Consider the following 23,085-nt stretch of genomic DNA (forward strand, 5'->3'; position numbering starts at 1 on the left):
CAGCAGCCTCCACAAGATCACATGTAAAAGTAGACGATAATTGGAAGAAAAAAAAAGCTGGACTTCTGGCTTTAGTTTTCAGGCTATATACGAAGGTAGGTAGAGTTGACGAGGTTTCTTTCTTCCACGAGCTAGGGGGACTGCAGGTTTTCTACAGGCAAACATTCATTCATAGTTAAATTCCGCGGTCCTTTCTTTCCCTAGCAGCGACCTCTTCTCTCTTTCTCCCAGGTGGCGTCTGATCTCTCTCCAGCTTCTGCCAGGTGAGGAGGCAATGTTTCTGCTTCTGATCTACAATGGATTTACGTTTCAAAGATATGAAAAGTTTTTTGGGGCCAGGATGGAAGTTTTGTGAGATGACAGAAGAGAAAAAACCGGAAAGAGCAGCTCGTAAGGGCCAGTCCAGCCCGGAGGAAGGGTGCAATCCAAGACACCCAGATTGGGAGGCCAAATCCATCTTTTTTGATGGACATTGGCATTCCTCAACTCTTAGAAGTGCTTATTTTCCCTCTTTCCCCTGCCTCCTCATGTCAGTTATTCCAGAGAAGTGATGCAAAAACACCCTGGTACCAACATACCTATTTGTCCAGCATCATACACTCGAAAGTTGAAGAATGGATGACAAGAATATTTGTGCAAAACAACGCCATTTAATTCAATTACCCACCTTGGTCTTCGTTTCTCCATTTGTTGATCGGCACCGGCACAATGTGTCTAAGCTCATATTACAGCAAGATTTAATGTCACATGCTTTCAGTTGAAGTACCTTGAGCCCAAAAATTTGTTGTAAGAAAGCAACATGAAAGGTTTATGATACAACCAAACTGGCTTTGCAAGGACTAATTTTCTGCTATGCGCTTGTGCATTTTATGCATTAGGATACATCAGACACCTACATAGGTTTACGGCATGCAATGATGGCAAACTTAATTAGCTTCTTGTTGTAACCTTCGATCATGAGAGGCATTGCAAGTGCTCCTTTAATGGTCTTCCATCCTGGCGAGGCATAGCAATGAGGCCACATCAGTCACAAGGAGAGGACAAATGCCAGATTATCAGTTATCTCAAATAGAGTCAGGAGATTACCACATCGTAACAGTGATGTGAAACCCTGCCATGTCAAGGCTGATCGGATAACCGCAGGCCAAAATGGTGCCACATTCTCTGACCAATCAGCTGTCTTTATGTCCTGTCAGAGAAACAGGCGGAGTTAAAACTCTACAAATCTCTATGTTTGTAAGTATACATACTATGTTTTTATATACTTGTTTTAACCCAATTCGACCCATGTGGATTGAGCCTGCGTGTGATTAAATACGATGACATGAATAGCTGATTCAGTTGATATATGCCATGGATGTTTAATAATTTTGTAACTGATACATCCAAAGCCTTTCTTCAGAAGAATTAATTGGCTAGTTATAAATATTGTTTGTTGATCCATTATAGTCAAAAAAGTATATTGCTCTTAAGCCTCTTATGTGACGTAATGCGTTTTACCTCAAGCGATAAGGATTGAGCTATTTTTACATAATCACTGGCTGAGCACCAGGCTGGCAGATAATATGCATTGCATATCTTGTTTAAGAGATTCAATTCATTGGGCTGCAATGACTCTTCTGAGGGTGAGAGATCCCTGTGGCACCATGTAACTATGATAATGGTGGCTCCTGGTGCTGCAACACGTGCCAATTCACCTACAAACTGAGACAAAAGTAGATTGTATTAGATAATGAAACCCGAGCAGCATCACAACTTTTCACTTTTACGGTGAAGTAGTTCCTATGGAAATGGTCTCACAGGACCATGCACCGATTTAAATTTTAAACTATGGTTCTATTGAATTGGAAGGCCCACCTTATGTGAGCTTATCTCTACACCTCATGATCTCCATCAGGACAGCTCCTAGTCTGAACGAAGAATGGGAAAGAGAAATATACCTGATTATTACAAAGTCATATCCGAATCATCTGTTCTTTACATTTTGGGCAATTCCAATGAAGATTTCAAGAATAGGCTGCAATCAGAGGATTGCAAACCCACTAGATCTCAAGAGCAGAGTGCTATATCTAACATTGCAGGTTCTCCAATCAGTTTGAGTTGCAGCATGAAAGGCATTGGCACCAGATGGAATGTCTGGTTGTGCAACTTAGTAACTCATCTCAAGGGGATTTTAGAGACAAAGCTCGATTGACCAGGATTCTCTCCCCTCACAAGTTTAACCTTTTTAGACAAACATTTACTTTTGAGGAATTTTAGACACACATTTATAAGAATAGTATTTGAAACAAATTAAATATGAGACTACAGAGAACTAGATTGCATGAAAGTCTTATCATGCATGCGCCAACTAAAACCAGGCATGTTTTGCTCATACAAACACATAGTATTACCTTTGTTTTGTCTGGCATGTGTTCACCGCTTTCCATTGACCAAACTAGGTCAAACTGCCCATCTGGAAAAGGCTGCTTCAGAGCATCTGCAACTTGGAAGGACGCCTGCTCACACCCATTTTCCTCATTAAAAGTAAAATTTGAAGGACGAAATGAAAGAGCAAACTCCAGTTCTTGATGTAACATAGGAAGTAAATCATAATTGTTCTCCAAGATAACAAGCTCAGGTGGATATGCTGTACCAAAATAACTAAAAGAAAGAAATGAGAGGCTATATGTGTACCCGGTCTTCTAGCCCCTCGGCAATGGCAAGAGCCTGTGCCCTTTTAACCTGGACAGGGCTCAAGGTGATGCCTTCACATTTAGCGCCATACTTCTTTGCCAGATATCTTGAACTGCCTCCAATCCCACACCCAACGTCAACTATTCTCTTGGGCTTCTTCAGAGGATCATCTGCACGCATAGAACCCACAGAATAACTGAACCATGCCAAAAGGTTCAGATAGCATTTTGAAGAATATAATTCCCGATGAGACTGCTTTTATTATTACACTTGATCAATCTGTTCTTGTTTATAGTTGTATTTATTCTGAAACAGCACCCTTATTAAGGACATTGCATGAAGATAATATGGTGAACATAGGTGTGTAAATCCTGCTAACCAGGGAATCCTATTCAAAGAATAACTGAGTTAAACTCTAAATAAAATGAGACAAATGACAGAAAAGATACTGTAAGGAGGAACAACATGTGAAATTTGAGGGAAGTAATGAGTTGGTGATTGACAAGTTCCAATTTCTCATCTTCACATGCTATGATCACATTTAACTTGTCAGTTAACAAACTGAAGGGCATCTGATATCATATATTGGGCTATTTTGCGCCCGTTTACCACAGCAACCTTTGGAGGGAGAAAAAAACACACATTCCATAGAACTTCCAGAGTCGAATTGAAAGAGGTCCTTCTGCTGTTCTATGTGAAATGAGGAAACAGGAACACACCCTTCAGATGAAAATATGGTGGTGGATGGGGGGACAACTTGGAGGATGGTGTTGGAGATCCCATTAAAGAAGACAACCAAAATGGCCAGATCCTGAAGACTAAAACCTTACACTTGCTGTCAGTGCACTTACAGTATTCCCCAAACAGATATTAGTGTACTTCAGTGTAGCTACAGAGACTCTACAGGACATCGAGGCAAAAGAAGAATGTGAAATTAGTGGTTTTCAGCACCTCCCACCAAATAAATTTGACTAGGGCTCAGGGGTGATGCATATGTCTCTTGATGGATCAGAAAAAACAGAGCTCAAAGGGATCCAAATTTAGGCCTTTAGTGGGAAGGTTTTTAATTGCAATCTAATATAAATGACCAATTCAGTTCTCCATCCATCAGATCTCAGTATGGTATAAATCCCATCTTCACTTCTGTTCAATTCACTAAGCCAGGAGATGCAGTTGGTTACTCAACCGAGCCAAAAATATATAATGGTCAATTATGAGGGAGATCGGAAACTACCAACATAAGAGTATATTCAAGAATCATGTGAAGTAAATAACTTTAACTGATCAACATGGAAGTTCCATTGTATTTGAAGGTAAACCTACGGAGACAAATTCACAAGGATTTTTAGAAAACAAAATTGCAAGTCCTATACAATGCAGGTGGACCATATTATATGTTGGTGTACATAGACTTGGAAACAGATCTGATGATACTTAAAAAATGAGAATTTAAGAAGAGGCTATGTTATATCCTGTATAATAAACCAGCTTCTCTTTACCAATTGTTAGATTTCTTGCTTAGTAGTGGTTCAATCCTAGTGTCCACTAAACTGAGTTAACCATAATATGTGACGAGATATAAGGCACATTAGGAGCTCCATGCACACAATATCATGCGAAACAAGAAATTTTGACAGTCCTGATAGATGCATTACGTTCAAAGAGAGTGACCAAATATAAGCCAGTACAAACAAGAAGTCCCTGCCAATGAGCATCACAGGTATGATATCAAACACATGAAGCCATATCAACTTCACCATGTTTGGTTTTGAACAGGTGTCCTGCTTTTACATACATACAGAACCATAAAAGGATAAATGAACAAGTATCCGTATCAAGATATATACTCCATCTGAATCTTATAGACAATAAATTGCACGAGTTTAGCAATTTGCTTATACATTTACAATCTGCCACCTCCCTCAAACTAACAAAGGGTTATATGAGATTTAAAGCCATGATATGGACAAATTAAGGACACTGATATCGGCAAGTAAGCTAAGATGTATGAAAGTAGGCAAATGCGAAACAAAAAAGAGATGTGCAAGAGGCATGGTCTGATCACAGTGAAGGAGGTGCAGATGAGGCAGATCCAAGGTGTAGAAAGGCATACAAATAACAGAGGATACTATGCATAATAGCAAAGCATGCATGAAAGAATACTGACTAGGCAACTGAGGTTGCAAGATTATGAGAGAGAATATCTTCATCAAACTAGGACACTTTTGAAGGAGAGAACTACATCCGAGTCCTATACGGTATACAACCCATTAAGAGAGATGCCTATATACATACACATACATGCAAATGTACACACACAGCCTAACACAAACAATCCAAGTATTATAACATCTATAGCAATCTTACTATAAAAACATATATAACATGCCGTCATATAACCACACAAACATTAAAATGTTTTTCTGGTTGCTTGCTGTTCGTAGTAAACAAAAGGAAAATGTGTTAATTGTCTGATAGTAGCAGTGCTTAAACATACGAACAAGAATATTTTAACGAATCATATGGTTAGAAGCCAAATTTTGGAAACTAGACACGCAACAGAGATCAAGTGGAGCTCCCATGTGCTCCACCATTGTCTTGGTGGGGACGTTCACACCATCGACAAAATAACCTGTTCCCCATTTTAGTTTAATTGCCCATGAGGACAGACAGTCATTCAGGTTCCCCATCTTTTAATCATAGCCACTGACACAGGAATCCAGGCAACCCTTATCTCCTTTTAATCTTTATTTTCTGATTATCAGAATCACCTTTTACCATAAAAAAACAGCAATTAATCTATTATTCTAAGGTTTCATGAATGTTAATAACCCAAAACAAAAGATCCTAACGAGAAAAATAAAGTGGATTCATTCGGGAATAACATATTGGTTGCTCTTAAATCTATATTCGCTGAATGATTATTTTTTCCAAGCTGCCATGTGGATTTGAGATATCATTATATTCTAATGAACAGTGACGATGTCAAATAACGGTCATCACTCGAGTTCGTAGCAAACACGCATACATCATATAACAAACAAGAGGCATCCAAAACTATGGTTATATTCTAAAGGCTCTTATTTTAATCCTTCATCAATCCATTACCATTAAAAAAAAGTGGCCAGAATAAAGAGCGTCTCCTTCCCTCTCTCTCTCTCCCACCTATTTTCCCAAATTTACTTCTTTTTTCTAAGAAGGTACCAAAACAGAATCTTATCTAAACGACGAGATACTTCTCTGCTCTTTTCTACTTCAAAAGCAAAGCCAAAAATTTTTTTTAAAAAAATAGATCGATCTGATCTATAACCTAATCTTATCACGTTCGGGAACATAATTTTGGCAACAAGGGCCGACACTTCATACGTCGTATCGGTGGGTGGGGGGATACCGATACTAAACAATATATCGGCCGGCATTGAAAGTAGGAAGAGAGTGATAGACCTGTGATTCCGGCGAAGGCGAGGGCTTCTTCGACCATCCGGACCTGGGCGAGACGGTGGTCGGAGAGAGAGACCGACGCATCCCTCTCGTAGAAGCCGTGGTGCATGTGGTCCCCCCACAGTCTCTCCCACATCTCCGACGACTCGTCGTAGAGCTCAGCGATCCCTTTCTTGAGCTCCTCCTCCTCTCGCTCCGCCACCCGCCCGGCCGCCGGCGTCGGTGCGTACTCCGCCGGGACGTCGTACATGCCGAGGAACGGCGAGTGCTCAGTCCGTAGCACCGCATCCATATCGGAATCAAATAACGATGACAAACAGATGGGGATGAGAAGGGAAAGCATGAAGGATTTTAGATTTATAGAAAGAGAGCGGCCGTGGTGGCGGCGGTGGGGACGAGTAGGGTGTCACGCAAAGGGAGTCGGGCTGGGGGCAAGTAGCAAGTAGCAAGTAACCGAAAAAAAAAAAAAAACGGTACTTTTCGAGTTAGTATCTCTGGCGCGAAAGACCGATTTCCGTTCTTTCGCGACCTGGACCATCAGATCACTCATCTTGCTTTGAGATTTGTGCAACCGGATAGCAGCAGAATCGATGCCGACGAAGGTCGGACCCGACGCCCCGGCTTCATCATTTTTATTTTTTTTATTTTTTTTATTTTTTGACGTCCCAACTGGAGGAGGTGGAGAGAAAGAATAGCTCCAGCAGCGCAGCGGTAGATCGGTCCAACCGCAAAAAAGCGGACGCAAACAAAGGATAAAAAAGAAACTGAACATGGATGTGTCTAAATCTGGTGGAGCTGGGCCAACCAATAATTTCAGCTGTTTTTTTCAGCATAAGTCCTTGAGAGATTAAAGCTAGAGAGGATACCACCGTTGTATCAAAAAAAAAACAAACAAAAAAAAAAAAGTAGCATCGACAAGATAAGTTATATTTAGGAAATGCAGAGATTTGATTTTTTTTTTTTTTTGCATCTTTAAAAAACAGATATTTACTTCAGTATATTTTCAGCTGAAGCAAATCTGTTAACAAAAAGATTGAAGGCTGTACAGAGCCAAAAAAAAAAAAAAAAAAAGGCAGTAAGTACCACGTACTCTTGTCATGTGACTTGGACCAGCGAGGAAGCAACAAGGAAACTGAAAGAGTTCAATTATGGGTTCCTTCAGATGAAGGACAAGATATTCTTATCATGTGACTTGATCTATAGATGCGTCAGAAGACCTAAATGTTAAGCAGTCATGTTGATGTCGTGGGGATGAGAGAGTTGCCAAGAAGAAGAAGGAAGCAGTCATGCGTGTCTTCGAAGAGAGATCATAATGAGACAGAATAAAGAAGTTCAGATGACATGGCATGGCTCTTTTAAAATATTCAAGCTTTCTGCACACTTTTTTTTTTTTTTTTTTCTTAGGCGGATTGGAGGGTAGCCCCACCCGTCCGCATAGCAGTCTCCACTGAACTCTCCTTCTACTAAAAAATATTCGATGCGGATAGACGGGATGGCCATCCTTTACTCATACCCTCTCCGATCCGTGAGTTGCCCCATGTGTGAGTACGTCATCCCAGCACCATCTCAGTACCGGCGGATCAGATGGCGATTTCATTGGACAGACCAGGCGGGGGGCATCTGGTCCCCATATTTAATCAACGCCCGCGCATTTCAAACTTGGGCCATTTCGGTAAAATCTTAGCCCCGTTCCTACCGTGCTACCACCTTGGTGGCTTTCTGCACTCTTTAAAATATACAGTATTGTTAAGAAGGCTGGATATTGAAATGCTACATGCTGGCCAGAAAAAAAAAAAGGCTTGGAGAAATGATTCAGAAACTTAGATTTATTGCTCGAAAAAGTCCCTTAGCCCAACACTGATGTTAGTTTTTGGTTGCCCGTTTGTTTGTCCATAGCCTCTGCAGTGTTCAGGCCAATAGGATCATTAATGAAGCTCCACATCTTACGCTAGCATCGCTAAAAAGCAATCTAATATACAAGGGAAAGTTGGACAGCGAAACCACTAGAGAATGTTTGTAAAAGACAAGGGACTTTTTATAGAAAATTAATTTCTATGACAATACCTGCTGGATCTTATGCACTAAAGATTCCAATCTTTATCCATCCATCTCTAAGAAGACAACACAATTGGTAAATGGTTTCAATCCAGATGCAAGTAGGACTAGATGTCAGATACCAACTCTGAAAGATGCAGAAGGTATGTGGTTCAAGCTTCATGAATAAATCAAGTCATTAGCTGGTTATGATTTTCTCAGTAGCAAGCTAGGATGGAGAAGTAGATGATACAAATCTTTTATGAAAATAGAGGACAAAAGATGCAAGTGAAATGCAGTCGATCTTAAACCTAGTGGATTCTATCTGCTTATATCGAAGTAGACACCATAACAGCATATCTTGTTAAAGCTACCATGACATGGCTTGTGGTGCAATAATCTGAGGTTTACCAAGTCACATGTGCTAAAGGCCATGTTGGTTTTTTGGAGTCGGGTCAATCCGCCCATGATGGGCCGACCCGATCCGTTTTATTTGAAGGGAAACAACCCTTCAAAACATCTCTTGGATGACTGATAACTGCCAAAGGCAGTTAATTTCTACCTCTATATATATAGGTAGTTGCAAAACAAAAGAAAAGAAAAAAAGGAGGGAGAATAACGTACCAAGAAAACCCAATTACACTTATGATTTGTGATCGACCGAAAGCTGGTGATACAGCAAGTAAGTTTGTTTCGATCCATTTTGATTATGATAAATTTTTCTACATTAGTATCAGAGCATTTAGGGTTGTGTTCTAGCATATTTGTGAATTAAAATAATGATGTGGTCACTGTTTTGAGAATAATCCACATAAACTAGAGTTTTAGATCAAAAATGGTAACTTTGTATACATGTTATTTTGATATGAAAATTTACATGGATGTAGCCAACATATAGATGAAGTTACCCTACAAGTTTTAGGATCCAACTCTCACTTTGGTGAGAAAAAACTCAAATCCTAGTTACCGGATTTGAAACTTTGAAAATTTATAACTTTGTGTATGATGTATATTTTTACATGATTTTGGTATCATTGGAAGATCTTTTCACAAGCTTCTTGCATATAAAATTCATAATTTTTCGACAAGAATTGAGAAAGTTATAAGGGCTGAAAGTTTTTAAAATTTCTGAAATTTTGTTGGCTTAAGAAAAAAAAAAAGATGGATAGAAGAGTGTGATTTAGTCTTCATCATAGGGATATCAAACTCAAAGTTTGACCACACCAATGGACTCATGTCAATTTACTGAATCTTTCTGTGTCATTTATTTTATTTTTCTAAACATAAAATAAATTATTATTATTTTTATTTCGGAATGAGAAGAAAATGATAGAAAAATTATTTTTGGAATTTAAAAATTCTAAAACAATTTCTGGTGGCTTCTAGGCTTCATGTTCTAGGGAGTTGAAGTCCGGTGGTGAAAGACACTACTTACATTTAGGACTTTATACTCTTGGAAAACATACGAAGGGCATTATTTTTCATTTTTTTTTCCTTCAAAAAAATATAATAAATTATATATTAATCAAAAAATTGTGATTCTAGTCTTGGAATTTTTTTAAATTTAATGCTCTTTCATATCAAGTATTAAATTATGTTTTCTTAGTAGTTGAATTTTTCTTAATAGCCTCTGCATAGCCCTTAGTATTTTCTCATGTGGGGTAGATGACATCTTCACAGCATAATAAAAAGAGAAAAAGAGGCAGGAGAACTGAAGTCCAGAAAGCCGAATGGAAATTGCCATAGCGAAGAAAACAAAAGCTAAAAATGCTTTAAGGACTAGAGGTGGGCATTGGGCCGGGCCGCCCATGGCCCGGCACGAAGCGGGCTAGACACGGCTCATAAAAGGGGGCCGGGCTGGGTTAAAGATTTCTGGCCTGCGGGCCAATTTCCTCCCTCCAAATACTCCTTAAATTAGCCGTTTTATGGTTGTTGGGAGGGGCAAAATGGGTAAAAAGCCACAAATAGTCGTTATGAGCCAAAAAAATAGCCCCATAACGGCTTTTTTTTTTGGACGGCATGGCCCGTGCTGGGCCCGGCATGGCCCGCCACCCCATGGGCCTAGGGCCGTGCCGGGCTTAGCCTTTAGGTTAAGCGGGTTGTGCCAGGCACGGCCTGTTTAGTAACAGGTCGGGCCAGGCACGACCCATTTGGTCTGTGGCCTGGTGGCCCGGCACGGCCCGATGCCCATCTCTATTAAGAACTGCCGCCGAGTATAATAGAAGGATGTTGCCCTATGAGTTTGAGGAATTATACTACATCTTGATATGTTATGAAATAGACCCAAATCACACCATTAAACAACAATTTAAAGAAGTAGATAAATTGATGACCCAAAGATTGAGTTAAAGATTGATTTTGATGATCACAAAATCTTGAAGTATAATTACTAATGTTTGTGTTGCAAGAAGAAAGATAATTTGTTTTGCAAGAAACATAGCAAGTTGGAAAAATACAAGAAGGCCTCAAAAGCTCTCAAAAAGTTGAAAAAAAGTTATACTTCATTGGCCCAAGTTTTAAGTTCAAAGGGTTCAAGTTGGAGGAGCAAATTCAAAGAAAGATTCAAAAGAATAGTCGTCGAGTCGACTCCTGGAAGTTCAGAGTCGACTCTGGCACTCTGGAGTTTCAAGGAACAGTGCTCGAGTCGACTCCGAGACTCTGTGAGTCGACTCCGACTGAGAACAGACAAAAAGACAGAGACTTGATTTTCAGCGCTACAGTGCTCGAGTCGACTCCAATTTCAGCGCTACAGTGCTCGAGTCGACTCCCAGCTACAGTGCCGGCAGACTCCTATTCACGAGTCGACTCCTACTTCAGCCGAGTCGACTCCTACTTTAGCCGAGTCGACTCGAACACGCTGGGAGGCATAACGGCTAGTTTTTTCTCAACTCCAACGACTCTATTTTTGTCTCTAACGGCTAGATTTTTGTCCCCACTCCCTCTAAAGCTATAAAATCAAGGGGAGAGCAAGGGAAGAAGATAAGGAAGTGGGAGAGAATGCATAGGGAAGAGATTTCAAAGAAATTTCAAGAGAAACCTCCCAAAAGCACAAAAGGGCCATTCAAAGCAAAAGTGAGAGAAGAAGAGCATCCGAGTGAATCCCAAAGCTTCCTCTCCAACTGTGTACTGCCTCAGTGATCCTCTACCTCGTGCAAAATCAGAAGAGGGTCGAGTAAAGAAGAAGCCGAGTTCCTTCATCTACAAAACTTGTTTGAGGGCTTCTTTCTCTTTACTCTATTTGTTTATATTGTTATATCTGCCTGTTTAAGAAGCTTGTATTTGTTTTAAACTCTTGTTCTAATATCTTGTAACTTGATTCAATCAAGGGATTGAATCAAGGGGTTAAGGTTTGTTGGTGAGCCAAAGGAAAAACCAACGGTGTAAGGTTGTGGTTGGTGAACCGGAAAAAACCAACTGGGTTTGATTGTGAACCCGGAAAAACAATCGGTTGGTTCTAGTCGGTGAGCCTGTGAAAACCGACCAAGTTCGTTGTGATCTCGTGAAAACAACAAGTTAGGTTGTGAGCTTGTAAAACAACCGCTGAGGGATTATAGTGAAATTCCCAAGAGGTCTTGGGAAGTGGATGTAGGTGCTGGGGTGTACCGAACCACTATACATCTTTGTATTTGTGATGCCTTATCTCTTGTATTTCATGCCTTATATTCATACTTGATTGTGTAATATCTCTAGCTTTGTTTTCTATAGAGTTATAAGTGATTGTTTAGAATTTGCTTAGCTTCCACTCTATTCTTACCATACACATAGATTAAAATTGATCATACAACTATAAGTTAATTTTAGATCAATTGCACCCTAAAGCCACAATATAATTGCTCTAGCTTAATTTTCCACTGCTTTACTTGTAATTGCCTAGAGCTTAAGTAAATAACATCTTATCATTCCGCTGCATTCAATTCAAAGTAAAAAAATTAGGGAACATAATTTTTTAGAAAACCCAATTCACCCCCCCTCTTGGGTTGTCACCTTGGGCAACATAAATTAATAATGAACATTGAATAGCTAATTTTATTCCATTAGAAGAAGAAAAAGTTGAAGGATTATGTAGGTCCTCACCGGCCCGTTAGGCTACAATGGTTAACAATATTTGGGCACAATTGGAATTTCTTGGAAATGAGTACAAAGTTGTGAAAAGAATTTTGTGCTATAAGTAGGAACATGATTTGGAGTTAAATGTGCAAAATGCTGCAAAGCGTGCTGCAACATTCTCCGTTTGTTCAAATACAAAAGATTGTATTGGCCTATACTCTTGGATAGAAAAAATGGGACATAAATTTGCAAGTAATTTAATCAATAAAAAAATACTAGTGTCTCGAACTTTTAAAGGCGGAGATTAATGTACACATATTGTTTGTGCATTACATAGAAACTATATATGAAGTAGGATGAAATTTGTATTGCTTGTGAACACATATAGTTTAATGTGTATGCTCTATGTAATTTGTCCTATTTGGTATTTTCATAATTAAATGTTATGTGCATTTAGTTAATGTTGATTATATGGAAATATCATTTTAAGTGGGAGCTGAAATAACATTGTGATGGAAACTCTCATTTGAGCATTGTTCTTTGTGCAATGCAATTAAATACATGGTAATGGAACATTTGTTTTACAGATGATGATTGGAAACATACTGAACTTTTGAATATATACTTATGTAAAATTATCATTGATTTAATTTATATGTGCACAGAGTTAGACGTGTGTGTATTTTGAGTATTGATTAATGTCTTTTGTTACTTGGTAGACCATGACATTAAAGAATACAATAGCTGATCTGAATAACGGCAAAAAACCGGATGGTGACAATTACAATATATGACACCATAAGATCCAGTATGTTCTTAAGGAACAGCAAGTACTTGAATCCATTTATTTGAAAATAAATGATCTTGGTAAAGGGAGTAGTGCTCAGTATATAAGAGATCTGGAGGCTTATCAAGCATGGAAACAAAAGGATACTTTAGCTCATGGAATTTTAATAAACTCCATAATTGATGATCTCATCTGTGGATGCGAGCAATTTCCAACTACTCATGATATGTGGATATATTTGAAAGATAAGTTTGGGGGAACCATCATGACCAAACTCCGATAGCTGACTATAACATTTGACACATACAAAAAACGTCTCAATTATACAATTAAACAACATCTAAGAGAGATAGCTAATATGATTAGGGAGTTAAAATCAGTTGGTCATATTCTCACGGATGAGCAACAAGTACAAGCTTTAATTAGGTCTCTTTCCGATAATTGGAAACATATGAAGATAAATCTAACCCATAATGATAGTATAAAGGCCTTTGTTGATACTACCCACTATATTGAGCTAGAAGATGAGCGACTTGGAACAGTAAGGGCTTCTAGTCTTGCATATATGGCTGAAAATGGCGCGCAGGGAGCTTCGGGCTCCAAGCATAGGCGTGGCTGGAATAGAGGCAAAAAGGGGAAGCAGATTGGAAGAGAACCCAAAAGGAACAAAACTAATCACCATAAAGGTGACAGGCATTATGGCAAAAAGAGAGACAAGACCAAAATGAGGTATTACCATTGCCAAAAGTTAGGCCACTTTGTTCGTGAGTGCAACGAGTTGAAGAAGGTAACACCATTAAACTTTGCTTCTCATTGTGTTGCTTAGTGCTATGGGATCGTGTCAAGCCCATCATATGCGAGTTGGAGATATTGGTTTGGAGTCGGATCGATCCACCCATGATGGGTCGATCAGATCCATTTTATTTGAAGAAAAATAACCCTTCAAAATATCTGTAACTGCCAAAGGCAGTTATTTTTTGCCTCTATATATATAGGCAGTCGCAAAATAAAAAAAGGGGAAGAATAATGTATAAAGAAAACCAAAAGCAGAGTGATCTTTCTCCATATTTTCTAGGCAAAAGAAGTTCTTGAGTTGTGATCAACAAGCATTTTTCAATTCTGTAATTACATTTACGACTTGTGATTCGACCGAAAGGTGATGATACAACCCGATCTACAAGAAGTAAGTTTATTTCTATCCGTTTTGATTATGATAAATTTTCCTACAGCCATCTCATCATGCAATGTACATGCCTCATGCAGCATCATCTTCAAGCCAATTTATATGTTACCATCAATTATAGTAACAATACCTAACCATCCCATATTTTGTTTGTCATGAAAGTAGAACACAAGTTGGGCAACGAGTGCAAATAGAAACACAAGCTTGATCTCCCAAAAAATGCATCACCAACTAGTTCTAAGTTCCAACACTAGTCTTGCAGAGAAAACTATCATTTCTTGTACTTGACTGCAAAAATGCATCAAAAACTGATTCCCTTACCCATTTCCATGTTTGCTTACGTCGAACTGATAGTATGAGGGTAAATGCATTTTTTATAAGCTATCATTAGCTTAGCAATTGTTCCTATAGTACTTCGCTGTCCTGTTTATACATATTTCTAATTCTATATTTTCGATAAATTTAATAGCAGGTATGTGAATCGCTTTTGTAACCACCATAGTTCATTTCATATCCTTAAAAAATTGAATCCTATGAGCTTTCCAATCCTTTTCATTAGCGACAGATGGAGATAAATAAAAAGGAATAAGATAAGGAAGAATAGAACAGATAGATACCAAATCCACCATTAAAGAAAACACTTTACCGAGAAAATCTCACATGATGGTGTCATTGCTATGACCAACATGTAAAGCAATAGAAACAAAACTAAACAAAACCATACGATATCAAAAGGAACTGCAAAAGATAAATGATAACTCTAATACCTTTAAACAGAATGATGACAGGCTTGAAAAGATAGATGTCCAAGTGAACCAAGATGACACTATTTCCTTTAAAACAGTTTCAATCCATTACTTCCCTAATAACTGAGAATGTCAATTCCCCTGCTTATCATCTCCTAGTCCTCTTTGATAATTTGTTGTCTCCACATTGACTGTCTAACATCCTTTCTCACATTTAATACTTACTGGGTCACAAATATTAGATCAAGACAACCTTAAGATCCATCATCCTCATGCTAATTGGCACAAATTATTGGAGCAGACGTTGCCTGCAAGGTGTACTAGACAGTTTTCCCATGACCTCCTCCTGATTAAAATTTTCACTAAAGTGCACTTGTGTTCCATGGTATTGGAACTGTGAAAGATCCAACTTGAGTCTGTTGCTATAACTACTAGCACATTAATCTTGAATAGTTGGATTCACATAGCAACTTAGACAAGGTAGATATCGTGCTACACATTGCTTGATCACAGTTTAAACAAGCTCCTAAATTGGAGACACAAGGGACAGTCAACAATAATAGTGATATCAGCAAGATTCATTCTAATCACGCATACATGGCAAACAATTGGACAGTAAAAGAAAAGCCCTAGTACCATATTATTATTATTCAGCTGTATCTTAAAATTTACTGATACTCAAACCAGCCTAAGGTTAATGGACCAGGTCAGACCCAAGCCCAAATATAGTCCAGGTTTTAAAAGTTCATCACAATCTTGACCTAGATTGAAATTGGCCAGGATTTCAACTCCGGGCCTGCACAAAAATCATTTAGGGCTCGTTTGGATGATTGAACTGAAAATCCTATGGAATTCGTAGGTTGGGCTAGTATAACCAGCAAAATCATAGGATTATAGGCTAGGCTAGACCAGGACTATATATTTAAAAAATATCTAAAAGTAGCTTTGGAGTGGGCTGGATCGAATCCTATAAGGAGAGAAAAAAAAGGCCTGCCCACTCTAAAGCTATTCTTAGTATTTAAAAATATGGGCCTACCCTAATCTATAATTATATGTAATACCTATTAACTATCCATGATGAGTGGCCTTCATTGCTAACTATTCCCTCAAATCTAACACGTCTCTCATGATCTTAATTTAGGATTGAGTTTGGATGGCTACTATTTCTAACTAAATTTAGCAGCTATGATTGGTTTTTTAATAAAAATTATTATTTTTTTTAGTATAGCAGCAGTTTATACAGCTCGTATTAAAGTACAGCGAGCCGGTCCAAGAAAATAATAATAATAATTTTACTTTAGATAAGATATAAGATAAAACCAAGTTGGGTACTAATCCTAAAAATGATGTCATAATCAGCAGAAATATAATTTTAATTTTACTGTTCTTAAGGGGTTATGTTCCATGCCAGCGCTACATTGGGCGCGTTAAGATGTAGCGGCCATTGTACGGCGGCCGTTAGAGCCATCCTTGGAAGGCAGTTACAACGGAATAACGAGAGGCTTTTTATTAGGCAGTGAAAGAAATGGGTACGGATGGCTGCCTACGCGGCCCATCACTCAACATACGCTCTTTAACCAGGGGGGAGGAAGCTGGCACTCCGCGAGCTAGAAAAAAGGTATGTTTACACCCGGTAACCGGACACAGCCGAAGAAAGAAAGAAAGAAAGAAAGGGGATACCTGGAACGGCGGCGAAGCGGAGCGCCTCCTCCACCATCCTGTGGCCCGTGATCGTCGCCGGAGCTCCGGCGTCGTAGAAGCCGTGGTGCATGTGGTCCCCCCAAATGCTCTCCCACAGACCCGACGACTCGTCATAGAACTCCGCGATCCCCTTCCCCAGCTCGCCGGACGCCGTCGTCATCGCCGCCGTGGCCGCCACTAGCCGGCGAGATCGGGCCGACGGCAGGAGTCGGGAGGGCGTCGCCGTCCTCCCGCCGAGCCGGCTGCGGCTGGGGAGGGAGAACCGGAGTCGATGGGGCGGTGGCTCGCAGGTGCGGAGGAGAGAGGTCATTGGTTGGGGTTCTCTTTTGGAGTAGTGAAAACGAGGGGCGGGAGCTTTGCCTTGGTGTCCTTTTATAAGCCACTTTTTTTTGCCCTTTTTTGAGCAACTTATTAATGACCATTCCATTCCGTACCACAAATACATGAAACAGTTTTATTTGGAAAGTGGGAGCAAAGTTGAGTGCCTACATATATGATGGGCTTTCAAATGACATGTTAATTGAGCAAAATATATGCAGCCATTAATTGATTTTTTAATGTTTTTATTAGAATTAAATTATATTTTTGAGTTCGAAATTTCCATGCTGGAGCAAAAAAAATTGCAATGACTTGGGCAAATAATTTCATGTTATTGGTTATACTGCTTATATATTAATGTCCAATCTAATGATTAATGAAATCCATCACAATATATAATTATGATCTGTACAGGATTAATTTAAGCAAACTACTCTCTCTCTCTCTCTCTCTCTCTCTCTCTCTCTCTCTCTCTCTCTCTCTCTCTTTATTTTTTTAAGAGAGAGGAAGTGAAAACTCCATATTATAATCACCCGTATCAAATAATTGGAGATGCATGATTGGAACTCGGGTTTCTTCGCTTATTAGACAAAAGGATATGATTTTCGGGACAGTGCCCAATTCACTGTTGCTGTAACAGCCAAGATTTGGAGATATTGTTATTTTTGAGTAATAATTACAATTTTTTGAGTACTGTAAAATTATTATTATTATTTGTTGCTAGAGAAGTAGATTTTTTTATATTTTCATAAAATTTAGCAAAAAAATTACATATATTCTCTCAATTTTATTTGGTATTTTTTGAGTTTAAAAAAAATTAAAATGATCTTCGAAGTTGTTACTAAGATTAACTATGGGACAGAAGAAAAAAAATCCCTCCAAAAAATTGAGGAATCTTGGTGTTTCGGTTTACTTTAACGCTTGATAGGAGGCTAGTATGCAACTTTTTTGGTGGGTAAATACAATTTCGGGTTAGGAGCCGAATTTTTCGTTTTAAGATTCTCAATCTATATCTTAGTACTTGAAGGTTAACATCCTTTCACAACTTTCCATTCTGCCTGCTAGGGGAAGAGTTTGACATATGAAGTTTCCATGCGCTTTCTAGGTCGATCACGTAACTAAATTTGAATAGTCAGCTCGCGACTAGATGGCAAGCTTTTATATGTCGGTTTGCTTCGTCGCCTCAAATCAGTTTTGAGATGCATCAAATTTAATAGACTTCATATCACATGGGACAAGCCATGGGATCACCTCCAAGCTCTAACTTACCTTAAAGCTCTAAATTGCAACCAGACATTTGATCCTCTAACTTATAGTTCAAATAGGTCTCCGAATCACCTTTAAGCTCGGAGCAGCCAATTCTACTTGATCAAGTTCCCAATCATCTCGAGCCAACTTGAAATTCCCCACTGAGTTCAAGTCGGCCACAATGGCATGGTTGCCTCTTGTCATAAATCTTTTTCTTCGGAACACATTGATTAGCGATGGAAAACCAATCAGAACTACAAAGTCAAAACCAATAAAAATGCAAAGAGATGCTCCTCCTTAAGCTATCCCAGGAAACAAAGTTTAAGACTAAGGTTTGGTAGGGGTGCGCCGGGCCCGCGCAGTAGTGCAACGCATGGGCGACGCTCGAGGGCCCCGATGGCAAGCCCCCGTGATGGGCCCTCCCCCACAAAAAATTAATTTAATATCATGGTGGGCCGATGGCCCACGTATCAGATATTAAACTGATAAGAACAGATACTACACTTGATCTTAGCCAAAAGGCCGAGAAAGGTATGACTTCAAAAGAGGCTTCGACCTTCTTTTATTGCAACAGTGGCCCCTCCCAATAGGTTCCACTTCCGATGTGGGACTAAATATTAACAAGGAGATCTGAATTTAACCCGTTCATATATCTTCCTCCCATATTTTTGATATGCTGCAACACAAATTGCCTCAATGGCAAATTCTAATAGGCCAAGATAGAATTTTTGCACAGCTAACAAAAATTTGCCACAGCCAAATGTTAAATTTTCTATGACAAAGGTGTTAATGGAAAGATCATTACTTGCTGTAAGATGGATAGCTACCATTTACACTGAGATGGAGAGCTCGAAGATAGTAGCCTAGCTATGACGTAAGCGAATTGTCTATCGTTGCAGCCTATCTGATGTTCCCTCTGAAAATTAGTTCATTAACAGGGCCTACAATTATAGTAATCATCAGCTTGATGGTGCCGAGTCATATTTCATCCAGAGCTGCCATGGATTTAAAAGACTTCAAATTAGATAGGTCAAGCGTATGATCACCTCAAAGCTCTAAGTTGCAACCAGGCATTTGATCCTCTATCTAGCAGTTCAAATAGACCTTTGAGCTCACAATAGCCAATTCTACTTGATTAAACTCCCCGTGAGCTCGAGCCAACTTGAAATGCCATACTAAGCTCAAGGCAGCCAAAATGCATGGTTGAATCTTGTCGAAAAGTCATTTTCTTCTTGTATTAGATAAAAAAAAAATCTGAACTGTTTGGAAATTTTACAAAGAGGATCCGACTAGTTCCTTGCGGACAGCAACAATCTCTTTGAATGATGCTTTTATTATTATTATTATTATTTTAAGTAATGCATATAATTTGAATTCTGGATTGAGGAGGTACCAAGCAACCGTGCTAGCAGTTGTTACATTGAATTTTTGGAGAGAGAATTTGAGACGGAACCTTGATAAAACTTCTTTCTTTCATCCCCTGTACCTACAAACCTTCTTTCTTTCATGAGCACTCTCTTATGGTTGATACAAATGTTGTTTCCTCTGTCACTGACAGTTATTGGGTTAGGAGGAAATTTTGTGAATGCCGTTGCAGAGGAAGCTGCTAAGTCCATTAAGGCGATTCCTCTATCCCAATATTGATGGAGCTGATAGATTTAGGACTAGAGATTGGGGTTGTATCTTTCGTGCGAAAAAAAGATTCACCTTGCTTCATACCAATCCATCATTGCTTTATGACGGCTTTCAGAATACTTTAGATGTGTGGTGGGTGATCTTAGGGCTCGGTTGGTTCGTGGAAAAAAAATTTCACTAAAATATTTTTTTTTTGAAAAGATTCCTAAGAATATAGTGTCTAAAAATATAGTTTTAATATATTTGGTTAATCACGAGGAAATGATATATTTAAAAGTGATTTATATTTAGTTGACTATTTACTTTATCAGAAAAATTGTATGAAATAAAGAAAAAAACTTTACCTAGGCTTAAAGATTTTTTTGAAAAAAAAAATCTTAATTTTCAATAGGTGGAAAAATAGCTATAAGGTGGTCGGCCTATTTTCGATAATCTCTGCTTCCTTTGATCCCCTCCTCTGCTTCCTTTGATCCTCCTCTGCTTCCTTTGATCCCCTCCTGGATCAATCGCTCTCCAATGATTTTTCTTCTACCACACATGGTTGCCTCTACTAGGCCTTAAGAGTCGACCACCCTACAAGGAGTCAGATTGCGACCACGCAGGCTGAAACCCCGCTACGAAATGAGGTGAAGAAAATGAACAAAATTTAGAGCTCAGACTTGGTAGGGGTGCGCCAGGCCCGTGCAGTAGTGCAACGCATGGGCGACGCTCGAGGGCCCCGATGGCAAGCCACCGTGGTGGGCCCTCCCCCACAAAAAATTAATTTAATATCGTGGTGGGCCGATGGCCCACGTATCAGATATTAAACTGATAAGAACAGATACTACACTTGATCTTAGCCAAAAGGCCGAGAAAGGTATGATTTGTAAAGGGGGCTTTGACCTGCTTTTATAGCAACAGTGGCTCCTTCCAATAGCTTTCAGTTCCGATGTGGGACTAAATGTTATTAAGGAGTTTTGAATTTAACCCTTTTCTTTCCGTTCCTCCCATATTTTTGATATGCTGCAAAACAAATTGCGTCGATGGCAAATTCTAATAGGCCAAGATAGAATTTTTGCACAGCTAACAAAAATTTGCCACAGCCAAATGTTAAATTTTCTATGACAAAGGTGTTAATGGAAAAATCATTACTTACTGTAAGACAGATCGCTACCATTTACACTGAGATTGAGAGCTTGAAGATAGTAGCCACTCTGCGCAGGCCTCTCTTTGATTCATTACTTGAGAATTTGACAACCTTCTTGAAGCGAACTCGCAACCTGCCAATCTCTGCTTCAGTAACTTTGATGGATGCGGAGTAATCCTTTGATCCCGGGTTCACCGACGCCCAATAACCGGCCCACGAAGGCTGAAATCCATAAAAGAAATCAGCATAGAATATTTAAAGATTAGATTTGGTAGGGGTGCGCCAGGCCCGTGCAGCAGTGCAACGCATGGGCGACGCTCGAGGGCCCCGATGGCAAGCCACCGTGATGGGCCCTCCCCCACAAAAAATTAATTTAATATCATGGTGGGCCGATGGCCCACGTATCAGATATTAAACTGATAAGAACAGATACTACACTTGATCTTAGCCAAAAGGCCGAGAAAGGTATGCCTTCTAAAGAGGCTTCGACCTTCTTTTATTGCAACAGTGGCTCCTCCCAATAGGTTCCACTTCCGATGTGGGACAAAATATTCTCCTTCCTAATTTCGCCATCTCAAGTTTATCCCGAGGATTTTGTAGTTCGGCTCGGATTCAGGTCATTGGTTAAAGAATTCAGGATTAGGCCAAGAAAATTGTTGAAGGTTGTGAATTGGAGAAGTCAAGTTGGGTTGGATTAGTGGAGTGGGATCCATGGGCAGGTATGAGTTGAAGAATTTGAACTAGATGTCAATCAAGATCAATTGTGAGTCAAGATTGCGAATATTAATTCTCTAACTTGAAAATTAACCTGACCCGTCGTGCTACTATAAACAACAAAATTGCTCGATTAAGGACTAAAGTTTTCTTTTTCTTTTTTTATTACAAGTCTATCAGACGATCCCCAGAGCTGGGGTGTTTGTGCGAGTCTCATTTCTCTAAATTAATTATTTTTCTTTTTGATGCTCGGATGCAACTTGGCAAGGGGTGAAAAATTAGAATTTAGATAAAAAAACAATGAAATTTAACAAAAGATGCGATAAATGTTGTGCAATTAGATAATAAACAAAAATAAAGAATTAAATGTTTCTAATATATTTAGATATTCCTTATATATAGATAAATATGAAAAAGTCAAAACAACAAAAAAATAATGGAAAATATCACTACCATTTTTTTTAAAAAAAATAGATGGGATTATCAATTTGTATTGCTGAAGATTTCTCAACTTTGACATATACCTTAGGTAAATCCGTTGCAAGACCCAGCAATACGTTTATGTATGGAGGCAAAAGTAATTTTGATTTCTTTTTGCCTGAAAATATTCTATCTCCTAGATATGGTAGAGAATTGAGGATTCTACGGCCATTAAAATATCTCGAAAACTATAAAATAGTTTCAAATTTAATATATATGAATGTTAAGAAATTATGTCCGGTAACATTAGAGTTGGTTCCAAAGAGGAATGCTTATAAATGAGAAATTATAAATTTTGTTCCCAAATAGTTTCAAAAAAGTAAGATAGTGATAGTATAATGGAAGATTTCTTGAACAAGATGTTAAAAATTAATAAATAAATCATACAAATTCATGTATTGTTCAGCAACTCCCAATTAGTTTGTTTATGTGACATTAACTTCGAGAAACACTAGCTAAAAAATCAATCAAAACATCTCAAGATCTAGCTCCATGGAATAACAAAATTCACCCAAATTAACTACATGGGATTTAAGCTTTATTTATATTGTGAGGACCCGTGCGGGCGTGTGTTTAGTCCTACATCGGTTATTCGCTGGGTAGATCTTGGGTATTTATACATGATCAAGGAACCCAAATAGTAACTTCTGGCTAGCCATTTTGGGTGAGGTCCTGGGTTGTTACAAATGGTATCAGAGCATAATTGGATAAATTCTAAGATAAGAAAATCTGACATGACATGAGTGTAGGTGGGTAGACACTAGGAACATTGGGACGTTAGTTTATGATGATTGTAACAACCATTCTATGTACTTGTAATGAACTGGTAAGCTTATTATTTGTATGCTGCTATCTGATAGACATAGATCAGGATGCCTCCACGTCGGACGAGAAAGACTACTTGCAGAGCTACTAATAAGGCACCCAACCTGCAAAATGACAGCACACC

At 38.9% G+C, this 23,085-nt stretch overlaps 1 protein-coding gene and 3 non-coding genes across 5 annotated transcripts; all 4 read right to left on the reverse strand.

Moving 5' to 3' along the window:
* Positions 1-637: 637 nt before the first annotated feature.
* Positions 638-16,962, reverse strand: LOC103716652 (probable tocopherol O-methyltransferase, chloroplastic). 2 transcript variants are annotated; one of them, XM_008804742.3, is made up of 6 exons: positions 16,595-16,962; positions 2,677-2,846; positions 2,394-2,498; positions 1,501-1,704; positions 1,087-1,189; positions 638-996 (listed from the first exon to the last, which is right to left on the reverse strand). In XM_008804742.3, exons 1-6 carry the CDS (start codon positions 16,923-16,925, stop codon positions 893-895), a joined length of 1,017 nt encoding a protein of 338 aa, XP_008802964.1. In that variant the 5' UTR covers positions 16,926-16,962; the 3' UTR covers positions 638-892. The 2 variants fall into 2 exon arrangements, with proteins under 2 accessions (XP_008802964.1, XP_038982876.1); XM_039126948.1 differs by lacking the exon at positions 16,595-16,962 and adding an exon at positions 6,121-6,550.
* Positions 16,963-18,519: 1,557 nt separating this feature from the next.
* On the reverse strand, positions 18,520-18,716 carry LOC113463361. Its single transcript, XR_003387484.1, has one exon. It is a non-coding gene; the product is annotated as a U2 spliceosomal RNA (small nuclear RNA).
* Positions 18,717-20,479: 1,763 nt separating this feature from the next.
* On the reverse strand, positions 20,480-20,676 carry LOC113463359. Its single transcript, XR_003387482.1, has one exon. It is a non-coding gene; the product is annotated as a U2 spliceosomal RNA (small nuclear RNA).
* A 538-nt stretch (positions 20,677-21,214) lies between these two features.
* Positions 21,215-21,411, reverse strand: LOC113463360. The gene has a single exon (XR_003387483.1). It is a non-coding gene; the product is annotated as a U2 spliceosomal RNA (small nuclear RNA).
* Between the last annotated feature and the right edge of the window lie 1,674 nt (positions 21,412-23,085).

Source organism: Phoenix dactylifera, chromosome 5 (assembly GCF_009389715.1).
Source record: "Phoenix dactylifera cultivar Barhee BC4 chromosome 5, palm_55x_up_171113_PBpolish2nd_filt_p, whole genome shotgun sequence".
Taxonomy (NCBI): Eukaryota; Viridiplantae; Streptophyta; class Magnoliopsida; order Arecales; family Arecaceae; genus Phoenix; species Phoenix dactylifera.

Excerpts from the sequence above, each read along its gene's own strand:
- LOC103716652 (XM_039126948.1), bottom strand. The coding sequence starts at position 6,460 with ATGCTTTCCCTTCTCATCCCCATCTGTTTGTCATCGTTATTTGATTCC. Across the intron at positions 2,847-6,120 it reads CGCCTTCGCCGGAATCACAG|ATGATCCTCTGAAGAAGCCC; the intron begins GTCTATCACTCT and ends CTATGCGTGCAG. Across the intron at positions 2,499-2,676 it reads CCGAGGGGCTAGAAGACCGG|GCGTCCTTCCAAGTTGCAGA; the intron begins GTACACATATAG and ends GGGTGTGAGCAG.